The sequence below is a fragment of the Ceratotherium simum genome, chromosome 26, assembly GCF_057802395.1.
Source record: "Ceratotherium simum simum isolate JZ-2026a chromosome 26, ASM5780239v1, whole genome shotgun sequence".
NCBI lineage: Eukaryota > Metazoa > Chordata > Mammalia > Perissodactyla > Rhinocerotidae > Ceratotherium > Ceratotherium simum.
The window spans coordinates 7,739,176-7,753,132 of NC_141925.1; the positions used below are offsets into that span (position 1 = coordinate 7,739,176).

The 13,957-nt window shown below is 48.3% G+C and overlaps 1 protein-coding gene across 3 annotated transcripts in view; it reads right to left on the reverse strand.

Annotated features, from left to right (window-relative positions):
* The window catches only part of USP7 (ubiquitin specific peptidase 7), a 77,626-nt gene that overhangs the window by 4,711 nt on the left and 58,958 nt on the right, over positions 1-13,957 (reverse strand). For all 3 annotated transcript variants that reach the window (XM_087449609.1, XM_087449610.1, XM_014793455.2), the window contains exons 11-25: positions 12,697-12,779; positions 10,465-10,574; positions 8,702-8,858; positions 7,521-7,665; positions 7,069-7,199; positions 5,309-5,443; positions 4,757-4,858; positions 4,498-4,603; positions 3,573-3,665; positions 3,421-3,488; positions 2,973-3,073; positions 1,931-2,084; positions 1,020-1,087; positions 423-531; positions 253-330 (exon numbers count right to left, since the gene is read on the reverse strand). In XM_087449609.1, the coding sequence (XP_087305735.1) occupies positions 253-330; positions 423-531; positions 1,020-1,087; positions 1,931-2,084; positions 2,973-3,073; positions 3,421-3,488; positions 3,573-3,665; positions 4,498-4,603; positions 4,757-4,858; positions 5,309-5,443; positions 7,069-7,199; positions 7,521-7,665; positions 8,702-8,858; positions 10,465-10,574; positions 12,697-12,779 (1,640 nt within the window). The remainder of the gene's footprint in view (positions 1-252; positions 331-422; positions 532-1,019; positions 1,088-1,930; positions 2,085-2,972; positions 3,074-3,420; positions 3,489-3,572; positions 3,666-4,497; positions 4,604-4,756; positions 4,859-5,308; positions 5,444-7,068; positions 7,200-7,520; positions 7,666-8,701; positions 8,859-10,464; positions 10,575-12,696; positions 12,780-13,957) is intronic.

Genomic DNA, 13,957 nt, shown 5'->3' on the forward strand with positions numbered 1-13,957 from the left:
GAGAGCTCCTGGGGGGCTCAGGCAGCCTGACGTGCTCGTCAGCCCCCAGCCTCAGAGGTGGCGGCAGGAGGGGAGACAGAGCCCAGCACAGCCACCCTGCCCTTGTTCTCAAACTCGGGGGCCAGGGGGCCACTAACACGCTGTCACTTATTAGGCTTTCTTTGGCTGTTGTAGTTTTCAAGGTCTAGGGAAGGAGAAATAATAAACGAGCTCCAATAAAAATAAAAATCCGTACCATGAAAAAAAACTTACCTCTTCCCTAAATTGGCTGTTTAACCATATACACTTAAAACTCCGCCTGTTTTCAAAGTCTGTGATTTTCATCTTAAGCTATTAAAAAAAGAGAGATTCGTTTTAGATGTGCTTCCTCAAACCCCACGCCTTCTCTTTATTCCCCAGGTTACATGAATTTGGACTCATACCTGCTGATAGTAAAGTTTCTTAGGTTGTCTAGGCTTGAAGAACTGTAGAAGATCTCTTAAAGTACCTTCATAATTATGTCTAAGAGGATTACCTGGGCCATCCCTATAACTACACAAGAAAACAGCATATAAATAAATGACTTGTTTATTGGCCTAAAACAAATACCCACGAGTGAGCATCAAAGCAAACCTCTGGCCTGACACCTAGACTTGCGATGTGGACCTGGCACAGGATTTCTCTCTAATGCTCCTGGTCCCCGAGTCCTAAGTCCCTCTGGCTGTCACACCTGAACGCTCGCTGCAGTGGTGACACAGCACACACAACCCTGGCTGAGACGGACCCAGCTGGACACATGGGAGACATACTGATGATGTAACTACAGTAAGTCTGGCTTAGATGAGGCTGTCAATTATTTTGACATCTTGGAGTAGTGTGGTCAAGATGTGAGTGGTGACAAGTCTATATCTGAAACTAAGCAAGAAATGGCATGTCAGGTGAAGTGGCTGGCTATTATTAAAATTAGTTCCAAGATGTTTGGATGAACTATGGAGAGCATGCAGTAGGCCAGAGACCGAGTGCCCATGAGCAAGGCTTACCCTTGAGACTTGAAAAACTGGAGCAACATGGGGTCAGTGTTGAGCCTCTGTGCAACGGTCTTTGCAACCTGGAAGGGAGCAGACCAGGAGTCAGAGGGAAGGGTCACACGTCGGGGAATGAACTGAAATTTGCCGATTAACTTGACCATTAATTATTTGCTTAAGTTCTTAAAGAGATGTGATGTGAACAGCTTGAATTTAAATGCCCTAGAAATTTACCAACAGGAATGATCTATATTCCTTGGTAGATCACCACGGAAGTAGCATATCTGATGACGGTAACATTTAAAGCGTTTTCACTTTTAATGGTGAGATTTATTCTAGACAATTGAATCTACATTTATTCTAGAATTATTCTCTGACAATTGTTTTTTTAATGGCTCACACTTTGCATGTTATAATTGAAGCAAAGGAGCTGTCACAACTACTTTCTCTGAAACCAAATTGTGCCAGGGGTAGAGAGGACTTCAAGGGACGAGAGGGCACCCAGACATGGTAGTGACAGGGGCTGCTGAGGAAAGAATGGGTTCTGACCCCATGGCGATGAGCACCAGCCCCCTCCAAACTCCTCCTCCTGAACCAAACACACCAGACAGCCTCCTGAGCATTTTTTTTTTTTTTTGTGAGATCAGCCCTGAGCTAACATCTGCCAATCCTCCTTTTTTTGCTGAGGAAGACTGGCCCGTGCCCATTTCCCTCCACTTTATATGGGACGCTGCCACAGCACGGCTTGACAAGCTGTGCATTGGTGCACGCCTGGGATCCGAACCTGCAAGGCCCGGGCCGCCACAGCGGAGTGCGTGCACTTAACCACTTGCGCCACTGGGCCGGCCCCTCTGAGCAAGCATTTCTAACAGGAACTTGGTCCTTCTGGTGTGGAATCTGAAGGGAAAAGAGCCTTTATCAAATACCTGAAAATAATTCATTCTATTCGATAATGTGACCACGAATCCAGGGTCGTTCGGGATGGTTTTATCACAGAAAGTGACATCCACACGGTGGTAGAGGTCCCTGAAGTACTCTTTTGCGGTGGGCAGTTCAGTGTTATCATTTTCAGGGTCATCCCTGGGGGAAAAGAACAGTTTGCAGCCTGAATCAGAGTCCACACCAGGGCTCGCCGGCAGACGACAGCATTCTCTTGCAGGCAGCAGGGGCCCCGACAGGTGCAGGTGGGACGGCAGGCACAGTGCAGGCAGCCCGGAGCCCGCCCCAGCCACCACGCACGCCGGAGGACAAGCCAGGGCAACCCCGTACGGCAGGCATGCTCTGAGCCTGCACAGCGCCGACTGCTTCCCATTCTTGATCTCAACACAAAGATAGAACGGTGCCCTCTCCCCTGCCGCACACACGAGCAAGAACTGAGGACGAAGCATGGCCCACGCAGCTGGCTCTCGGCAGCCTCTTCTCTGCCAGGAGTCGGCAGACTATCACCATCACGCGAAGGCAGCAGGACTGAGTAGTCGCTAAGTCTAAACTGTCTACTGCCTGGCTCTGCTCTTGGCAGCGCCCTGTGCAGCCGTCCAATAACCCGTGCTCGGGACTGCCTTGGCCAGACGGCTGCAAGCAGCCGAGAGCAGCGTCAGGCTGCCTTCAGACATGATGTGTCTGAGACCACGGACCTGCTGGTTTCACATGCAGACAGATTTCACTGAAATACTTAAGTAGGTGCTCTTCTAAGAAATTGTATGTTTTAAGGGAAGGAAAACCATTTTGGTATTCCATAAAGACTTTTGCCACCCTGCTCACTGCAGACATATCTAGGAAATAAAGAGCATTAAGTGACACTGGCCCCAATTCCAAAACCCAGGGGCAGCCAACTTCTAGCAGCGTCCTGGGACACTGTAGCCTCAGCGGGACTCAGGGTTGAGACATGATTGTTTCCTGGTTCTAGGACTTAGGAAAAAAGCTTCTCCTATTAGTACAAAGTTGTAAAACCCTTCAAAAAGTACGTACTTCTGAAACACTATAATGTCACCATCCATTAGTTCATCGAGGGCTTTATCAAGAGACACGTCGTAGTCCTGAATTCTCTCTGTTAAATTCGGTTTAACTTCCTAGAGTAAAAGACATGAAATGTTACAATGCAGCATTTGCCCGGTGTTTAATATGGCCATAACTGTACGTATCTTCTCTACACCCCATTCCATCACCCCATTCTACCAGCCCTATATTTTTAGTAAGTTAAAATGCTAATGGGAAATATTAATACCCATAAAGATGTAATAATCACTGTTCCTAAATTGGTAAAAATCACAAACCTACAATTATGGTCCTTAAGATCACCTGAGGCCCCCACTTAGATGTAGACAAACAATAACAAATTCAGGGCCAGCAAAACAACAAAAACCCCTCTGCAAACCACCAACAATACACATATTATGGAAAAATAAACCATCCGAACCTCATAGAGGATAAGGCTAGTATCTTGGCTAAATCCTGCTCTGTCACACATAACTGGGAGCAAGTCACCTGGGTGAAAGAAAAGAGTCCAATGCTGTAATCACGGAGACTTGAGCAAAACAGACTGAAAAGGCGAGAGTGGTGAGGACTTACGTATTTTACAGGATATGGGCGTATAGATATGCCCACAGTAATTCAAGCTCCGTGTTTTGGGATCATACATCTTCAAAAATAACATCACATCATCTACAAGGTTAATAAACAGGTTTTGTTAGGATCTTAACACTCACTACAATGTTAAAAGACATATTAATAGTAAGCTTAATGAACAACTGAAATGACAGCTTCCAGCACCTAGAAGTTACTAGGTCAGATGAGCTCTATTCAAGAGGCTGATGCTACGCCTGCAGCCTCGTTCCAAACATCACACCATGGGAAACACTGCATCTGAGGCAGTAGACAGGATAAGCGCAGTGAATTTGGGAATCCTAGGACTAACTAGCTAGCTGAGTGTTGCCATGGGAATACACGTTCGTGCGTGTCTCTGCCACAGAGGTCACCGCTTGTAGCAATAAAAATCTCTCCTTTTATAGCAGGCGCCAGCACACTCCGACCCACCTGTTTTGTAAACGAGTAGTGCTAGACTCCAGCCACCTGTCACTATATTCTCTGTGGCCACTTTTGTGCTGCAATAGTGGGCAGAGGCCGTGTGTCCCACAAAGCATGAAATATGTACTATCTGGCCCTTGACAGAAAAGGTTTACAATGCCTTCTCTATGTGCTGTCAAATACACAGAAGAGGAGTGTGACCAGCAAAGAAGAGGGGCCGAGATTAAGGATGGAACACGGGGACTCAGCACAGCTGCCACCTTCCCCCACTCCCAGGACACAACCAGTCAGTCCTCCCTCCTCAGATTCATCAAGGAGCCCTGATCACGGTGCAGGGTTAACGAGCACCCGTGGAATTAACAAGATTTCTCTGCAAGGAAAGAACGCTTAACCCTGTGTGTTCAGGACGATGGTCCAGGAACCCAGCCCCACTGCTCTGAAGGTGGCTGCACGTGCGGTGGGCACTTACGATCTTTATCAAACTTGGGTAATGTGGCTCCGCTAGCGGCCAGCTCCGGGTCGACTGTTTCCAGGAATATCGTCCAGGGGTTTTCATTATCGCTGAGTTCAATCATCTAGTTCCAAAGAGATGCTGATTTTAGAGGATTTTAACAGCTGAGAGTGGACAACTACATTCGAGTACTGACGAAAATGTTCACTTGTATGTATGGACCAGCCGGGGTGAGCTGCGCCCACAGCAGAACACGGGGACAGCTCGGCCCACTTACTGTCTTGCTGCCGTCTGCCTCGTTGTCTAACATGGCTGGTCGTTTGGTTCCGTTGCTCCTGGCCTGCATGGGCCATAATCGAATTTGATCTTGTGGAAATCCCTGGGGGGGAGGATTACAGTTAAATTAATCAAAACAAAATCAGCTCTTGATCTCAATATTGTAATTCTGTATCAATGTAATGATTCTAGGATTATAAGAAAAGAATCATAATTACAACTCCCCGCTGATTCGGACAACAGTGACCTGCCTTCAGGATCATTAGCATTCCAGGGCCAAGCGCCCAGTTTACCAAAAAAAAAAAGGGAGTGTGAGGGGAGATATCCGTGCAAAGGAGAAGATTCACGTTCACACTCAACTTCCTTCGCTGTAGATTCTATTGAAAGATGAGGTCAAAGGGCAGAAACAGGGACAATGAAGGCAATGAGCTCGGGTCACTCACCCCACTTGTTAGGCGGTGTGTGGACACAGCGCCTACCCCAAAAGGTTAGAAAGAAGGAAGGTGGGACTTGGAAGTCAAAATGAACCATCAGCAGAACGGGTGGCACTCACCATGGTCTGAGAGAGGTTCTGGACAAATTCAGCCAGTGAGGAGTTTTTCAATACTTTGAACACAGTGTATTTCACTTTTTCTTCATCGTACATATCATTTCCCTGGTGGCCACAGAACTGGTCCTCTGCAACTATCTGAAAACACGCACGAAAACAGAGAACCGAGTTTACAACCGACATACAAAATGAAACGCTTGTCAAGGCTGAGTTCCAACAGGAAAATGCTAGAACACCCAGTCTTTTGCTTCAGTGGACCTTCTCTGGAGACCCAAGGAGAGAAGGACCACAAGGACCAGGAGCCACATCAGGGTTTGGAAGAGACAAACCTTCACATCCATGTGGCCACTCAACTCAGCCAGAAGCATTAGCTGGAAATCCACGTGTGTGGTGATCTCCCAGGATTATAAAGCCAGGATGTACTGTGTTCCTTTATTCCCCCGGCAGTGAACGTGTTAAAACGAGTGCCTCTTTGTTTCCTAACATGGCAGCTGAATCCTGAACCAACACCATCTGGAAATTCACCTCCCTGCGGGAGCTCTCCTTCCTGCTCTGCGTCTCTGCCACGCTTTTCCAGGGCCCCCTCCCCGTGCCCCTCAAGGTCCTGCTCCTCCTCCCAGCTTGAGCTCTCCTTTCTCAGGCATCCTTCCACTGAGGCCTTGGCTCCTCTGATCCCTCTCACTTTATTTTTGCTGAGGAAGATTGGCCCTGAGCTAACATCTGTGCCTATCTTCCTCTATTTTGTATGTGGGACGCTGCCACAGCAAGGCTTGATGAGTGGTGCGTAGGTCTGTGCCCGGGATCTGAACCTGTGAACCCAGGCCGCCAAAGTGGAGCATGTGAACTTAACCACTATGCCACCCAGCCAGCGCCCCTCTCACTTTTTATAAACACTCCAACATATCGTTGCTCTGTGTGATGCCTGAGTACCTCTCACACCACGTCCTCACTTCTCCACCAATATTCAGTATATTCCAAACCGTCAGGGGGCCGGCCTGAGCAGTCACTCAGTTAAAAATGCTCAAGGAGGGCCCAGCCCTGTGGCCTAGCGGTTAAGTGCACGTGCTCCGCTACTGGCGGCCCGGGTTCGGATCCCGGGCGCACACCGACGCACCGCTTCTCCGGCCATGCTGAGGCCGCGTCCCACGTACAGCAACTAGAAGGGTGTGCAGCTATGACATACAACTATCTACTGGGGCTTTGGGGAGAAAAAGAAGGATTGGCAATAGATGTTAGCTCAGAGCCGGTCTTCCTCAGCAAAAAGAGGAGGATTAGCATGGATGTTAGCTCAGGGCTGATCTTCCTCACAAAAAAAAAAAAATAAATAAAAAAGTTGTTTAAAAAAAAAAAAATGCTCAAGGAGGGGCCGGCCTGGTGGCGCAGCAGTTAAGTGTGCGCGCTCCGCTGTGGTGGCCCAGGGTTCGCCAGTTCGGATCCCAGGCATGCACTGACGCACTGCTTGTCAAGCCCTGCTGGGGGGGCGTCCCATATAGAGTGGAGGAAGATGGGCATGGATGCTAGCCCAGGGCCAGTCTACCTCGGCAAAAAAAACAGGACGATTGGCAACAGATGTTAGCTCAGGGCCGATCTCCTCACACACAAAAATGCTCAAGGAGCCACCAGAGCAGCTCAGGGCACGAGCCCCGACCTGTCGACAATCACTCTGGAAGGAGCCCGACTTCCTCCAAGCCCTCAGAGCGGCTCTCCCTCAGCAGGGGGCCCCCGCCCGTGGACCGGAGTGTCACGGCAGCCCCCAGGCTGACCTGGACTTGCATGTAGAGATGGGCTTCCTGACGCTCCTTCCGCTTCTGAGCCTCGATCCTCTTCTCTTCCTGTAATCGTTCCACCAACTGCTGAGGAATATCATGGTCGGTGACAGCTTGTAAAACCTCACCTGCAGGACAAACGCACCTTCGTTCATCTCTGTGCAGGTCTGCCTTACCCTCCTTAGGAGGTCCCGATTCTACGTCATCATTAATGAGGGAATTTAATAAAGGGAAATTATTTGGTACCGAGAGTCTAGACCAAAACCCAGGAGCCCACTCCAGCCAGCTCCTCAATGTTGTGAAGAAGGCAGAAGCAGTGGAGAACGCGTGTGGACAGGCGACACGGCTTAGGTCCACCGTAACGTGGCCTCAACTACCCCGGCAGTTGAAGGTTCAGGGAACAACTGTCATGCTCCCCACAGTGGAGTGCATGCGAGCACCCTACTCACTCAGCCGCGACTCCCTGATGTACACCAGCATGTAGGCATTGGTGCAGTGCCGCACAGACAGGTCGTCGTCGTGCCCCCCGTAGTTGTGCTCGATGGCTTCCTCCTTCGTACACCTCGACACCACGTCGTCGTCAAATTTACACCACTGGAAAGGGCCAGCGAGACGTCAGAGGCAGAGAAGGCGCCTGGGCAAGCACACGAACTACAAGGCGGCGTTTGTCTAACACACACAATCTGACGCTGTGCCCGACGGGCTCACCGCCTACACAGGCCAGCACTGCTTCCCCCTTCCTCACCCAAGACTCAGGGGGAACTGCTGACATTCACCCACTGCCAACTTTTGTAACCTACTCAAACAGCCCATTTTCAACTTCCGTTCAATCTACCAACACTACAACTCTTCAGAGAACTGAGAAAGCCACAGAGAGCGCACTGAGCTCGGGCAGTAGAAGTGAAAGGTGATGGTGGGGTCATAAAACTAAACAGGACATCTCACCTGGTCTCATGACACACTAGCACAGCAAGCACGGGCCTGACCGGAATAAAGACAGCCAGCTGGCACCTAACAGTTGTCTTCCAATCTCTCCGTCGTGGACTGAGTCATTTTAAACGGTACTCAGTCCACGGGTGAAGGTGCACACAGGTCTGGTGCGGGGGGTCTCTCCAGCAAATGCCCTTAGCACGAGCTGGGTGAGCTCAGCCTTTGCTCTGTTCCTCCCTGGCCCTGGGCTCCTGGATGCAGACCCCGAGGCCCGCATCTGCTCCCCCGCCCCCAGTGAAGACTACGTGAGGAGACCCCCGTGAACCAGGAAGAGATGGCACATTACACAGGACAATGGGACACGCAGAATAACGTGCAACCCATGCCGCCGCCCCTGCCCAGGCCGAGGGTCACTGTTCCGTTGTTACTCATAAGTGGAAAATAAAGTGCTTCAAATTAAAGATAAAGTCCAACATTACTACTAATGAAGAGACGTATACACAAAGCACGATCACTCATTTACTATTCACCTTTAAAGGATCAGTGACTTAATCTGTGTCAGAAACCTATAGATACATCAGAGGCGAGGAAGGAATCCCTCGCTCTCTGGCCGTCAGGCGGGAACAGGAAAAGCTGGAGCCTCACGGCAGTGTGAATTCCCCATGCGGCATCACAGCCACCAGCCCTGCCCAGCACTTACTTTGCCGTCCCCTTTGGGGTTTAGATAGACCACGTAATGTCCACCATGGTTATCTCCACTGTGAACCAGGACTGCATGAAGAATGTAATTTGCAGGGTCCTTAGGATCTGTTTTTTGCAAAAATTCATCGAGTGGTAACTGTTCGGGGAACTCAAACCTATTAAAAAACATTTTTAAAGAAATCCAGATTTCATTTACACGTAAAATATTTCACCTTTAGGCTTTACTTATTGCTAGACCCTCTAACCTACTGGCTCCTCTGTATCCAGAAAGCAAGCGATGAACCTGACTTGGGAGGCCCCGTGAACGACTTCTGAGGCAGCTCCCCCTCATTAGAACAGATTGGTTATTCTTACGTCGATACAAAACGTGAAGCTAGATATGAGGAAAATGCCTATACATCATTGAGATACCTAACAGATTTTCAATTTAAATTCAAAGATATTACAGCACAGTCAGTCTTGTGGTAAACATACACTGACTGTCCTAGGGCGTAGCGAGTTCCCAGTGTATTAATGAATGATCCTGATGGTCCAGGACTCAGACCACTAAGGATATCCTGCAGGTTTGAGAAACGTGGAAAAATCAGATTTGGAGAGGGAAGAAACGTAAAAAAGAATCCCCACCCTGTGATCTCTAAAGACATGCTGAACTCAACTTGTTTTTACATTACTGGCTCCATAAACTTTTTTTTTTTTTTTTTTTTTTTAAAGATTTTATTTATTTAATTTTTTCCCCCCAAAGCCCCAGTAGATAGTTGTATGTCACAGCTGCACATCCTTCTAGTTGCTGTATGTGGGACTCGGCCTCAGGATGGACGGAGAAGTGGTGCCTCGATGCGCACCCGGGATCCGAACCCGGGCCACCAGCATTGCAGTGTGTGCACTTAACCACCAAGCCACAGGGCCGGCCCTCCATAAACTTTTGATGACACAGTCAAAATCTATCATCAGGAGCCCCTGAGGCAGGAAGGGGGCGGGAGGTGAGGACGGAGGGGCAGGGCCTAAAGGGGCAGCCGCCCGCACAGCACCAGACACCCTGCCCTCGGGAATTCCGGCTCAGCGTTGCCAAATGTTCTGAATTCCTAAAAGATGCCAGAAATCTGGACTTTTATGGGAAATCTCATGATTTTTTAAATGTTGGCAACTAATTCCAATAAAAACAAACAAAACTAAGGTGAAGACCCAACAAAACACACCTGCAGGCTGGACTTGGTCTGCAGGCCACCCACAGGAGGCCTGGTGGACGGCCTCTTCTCTGGTCCACAGTAAAGAAAGCACGAGCAAAGGCCCTGCCACTGGCAGGTCATCTGACTGGGTCACATTTTCCCTCGAGTCTGAAGGGTAACTGACCAACCTCTACTCCATACAAAGTTGGTACTCACACTACTCAGGACAAAAACTCTGTATTCTAAAAGTCAACACCAACTGGGAGATTACAGAATATTGGAGAATCCTATTTAAAAACAAACACAATGTCGTCAAATTCCACTTCGAGGGGCATGCAGGAAGCAGCCTCTCCTCGTGGACTTTGACCTGGCCCAGCATGGAGGGGCCAGGGCTCTGAGAGGAGGACACAGAAGAGTAGCCTCTAAATCTCCTCAGAGCAACTGTCCCTTTAGAATGACAGTTCCTGGACACCTAGGTACACGGGAAACCTAAATAAACCAGGGATGAGACCGAAACATGACGAGTAAACAAAGCACTGAGATGAGCCCTAAATCAGGTGACAACATCTTCCTGTCACGCCCCGCTCCAGGTTACCTGTCGTTGATCTTGATGTTTTGGTCCGTCTGAGGGTCATACATAAATCTCATCAGTTGTAGATGTAACACTGGTGGCAATGTTAGGAATTTCACTCCTTTCTCTGCTTCCTGAACATGGAAAAAGAAACACACATGTAGTTCACCTCTGCCTGTTTCCTGAAGCAGTGAAGCAACAGCGTCTCAGGAGACTGGAACATGCAGGCCTCTGGTGGGGAGAGGCAGGGGCCTAGCTTCCCTCCAGGATGCCTTTCAAGTGTTCTGTGAGATCCATGTCCGGCTTGCTATTAAAATAACGCTGCCGTAGCCTGTGTGTGCGATTCCCTCTCAGTGTGGATTATACTCTATCTTGAGGCCTGGCAACTGAGGAACGGTTAAATAAACTAAATCTTAGTCACTTGCTGCCATATTATATGGTCACTACACACTACGAAAAATATGGAGAAACACAGAAAAATCATTAAATGGAAAAGCAGAAACCTCTGATTATAATTATGCCAGATGAGGTGTCCTTACAGGAGGCCTGACCTGAACAAGCACAGACGAACAGTCACGGGTGGGGAGGACCGCCAGTGACCGGCTGCCTTTCCCTCGACTTCCGTGATGCTTACATAGGGAGACACGTTATGGAGCACACACTCAGGGCTTACTGTTCGATCCCACTTCTAGACACGTTCTGTTTCATTATCAGCAAGGCCCTCTGACCACCAACACAGCCGCTGCTCAGCCACTGCCTACCTCGGGCTACAGGACAGCCCCGGCTCCTCAACACGGCCTTCCCTGGGGGACCCGAGACTCAACAGCTCACACCTCACCTCCCTCCGCTGCACCTCAGCCAACTCTGCTTTCCTCACTAAAATCAGCCTTTGTCAAACTCAAACTCAGCATATGCAAACTCCCAGGCCTCAGGGGCCCTCCCCAGGCTGTACGTCCAGTTCAGACCGTCCTTCTGGGCTGTAGCCCTTATTTCCAACACTTGCTAGAGAAGTCCACCTGGAGGAACTGGTGGCTGTGACAAAGCACACCTATCTGGCCGTGTTCTCTGACGTACACTAGCGTATTTAAGAGGACAGGGTTATCTCTGGAAAGAGAAAGAAAAACCCAAGAAACTATTGCCACACAAAGAAATAGCATGGTTTTAATACAACTTGAAAGAATAATAAAAGAATTCTGTTTCTCCATGGCTGTCATTGAGACTGGGAGTCTAAAATACGTATTGGAGAAACGCAGTGTCCCTGGTTTCTCTCATGTATACATGTTACTAAACTTGGTATTATTTTCACCTGCTACAAAAAAAATAAATAAAATAAAAATAAAATAAAATACGTATTGTTCACCCAGACTCTAAAACATCGGGCAATTCCTGTGAGCTGACTCAAGTGTTTCCTAAGCACATCCAGCTGCATGTTTGCAAAGTGACTTCCTGATCCACAACCCAGCACCGAGTGGCCTGACCAAGCAGGAGAATAGCAGATGTGTGGCCCACTGCAAAACAGGTACATTGGCACCATGCATTATAAATTAGCAGGCTTGGTAAAAACAGGACAGTCTGAAAAACTATAAATTAGTTAAGCCAATGAGTCAAGGTTATGCGGCTGCAACAGAGACCCCGGATGGCTGGATCCGTGAGGATGCTGCAGATCCACCGACCAGCCTGACCAACAGCCTGGAGCTAGCCACCGTCCACATCCCTCTACTGACCATGGACTGGTCGCTTGTTCACGAGGCTTGCTGCTCTGCCAGAAGCCCAGAGTCCCCGTGGGGCCACGTGGGAAACAAACAGGGACAACCAAGTATACGTGGAGCAAGTAACAGACAATGTACTCTTCATTCTAGAAATCGTGATCCTCAGAAAACTGTAACTCCATCACACAAAAAAAGCAAAACACCACTAGCCAAAACAGAGTCCAAGTTACTGAGTCCAGTGATGCCCAGGAGAAACGGAGGAAAACCCCTGCACTGAACCAGTATGGGCAGGAACGGAATAATGGATGAAATGGAGAAAACATCTTCATGCACCGGGACAGAGGTGCAAACACGCTGCATGTGAATTTCCTGCTGGCACCTTTCCACCCGTTCCTGCCCAACTCCACCAGCACACACTCAGAGCTCTCTAAATCCTAGCAGCATATGCAAAGGCACAAGTGAATTTTTAGTTCACAATTAAGCAAAAAAAATTTGAAAATAAAGTGAAAGGCCAAAACAGGACATGAGTACACAGTTTCCACGTTACCTGCAAGCCGTGCTCCCCAGCGTCGTACTTATTGTCACCATCGAGTTGTTCTACTGCCACGTAATCCACAAATGATTCAAATACTTCAAGAGAGAAAGAGAACAGAGTCAGCCAAAGTTATCAGGAAAGCTTCGATGACAATACAGCCAAGCCAGCACGTTGGGGAACGCCAGGGAAGAGGCTGTGAGTAAGGGCAGCCACGAGCAGGAGGGCTCAGCCTCCATGGGAGACAAGATAAATGTGCCATGACCACCTGCCCCACCCACAAAAGGCGAAAACTCCAACGACACTGATATGGTTTCTTAAAGGTGTTACAAACGATAACACAGAGACAATGTTTTAATAACAAAATCAAGTTACTGTAAAGTACAAATTTTGACCAAAATAGTCATTAAAAACCTACAATTATTAAGATAATGTAGAAAGATAGCAGGAATGTGGGGGCCGAGGGGGGGAATAAGGAGAGGTTGGTCAAAGGGCACAAGCTTTCAGCTATAAGATGAATAAGGACTGAAGATCTAATGTCAAACACAGTGACTACAGTTAACACCACCGTATCGTACAATTAAAATGTGCTAAAAGAGTAGAACGTAAATGTTCTCAGCCCCCAAAAAAGAAATACGTGAGGTGATGGACGTGTTCATTAACTAGATGGGACAATCCTTTCACAAGTATACGTATATCAAATAATCACGATGTACACTTTAAATATCTTACAATTTTGTCTATTCAACTACAATAAAGCTGAAAATAAGAAAGAATGGAGCATCTATCCAAGATAACCAGTGGACCAGAAGAGAGAGTCTAGAACAGATCTACACAAATACGAATGGCTGACGGTGGACAAAGGCACAGAGCAATGAGGAACATGTGGGGTCCCCTGATGTCCACAAAGGGGTGAGTGGAAATCAATGCTGACATCCTACCATACGCAAAAATGCTATTCCAGGGGGATTGCAAATACAGAAAAGATAAAACAATAACAGGTAAGAGAATATCTTATGACTTCAGGGCTGGTGTTCTTAGGACACAAAAAGCAAAGACTGATACACTGGGTTTCACTAAACCTATTAAGTTCTGGTAAGCCAATGGAAACATTAACAGACCGAAAAGGGGAGCCCCGCACCGGGGGAAGATCTCAGAATCCAACCCAGAAGTGGCGTGCAGACACACAGAACGACTCCTGCTCTGGTCGTAAAGGGACAACAGGGATCGGGCTTCCTCTCCTGCAGGGAACTAGCAGAACAGTGGACCTGTGGAA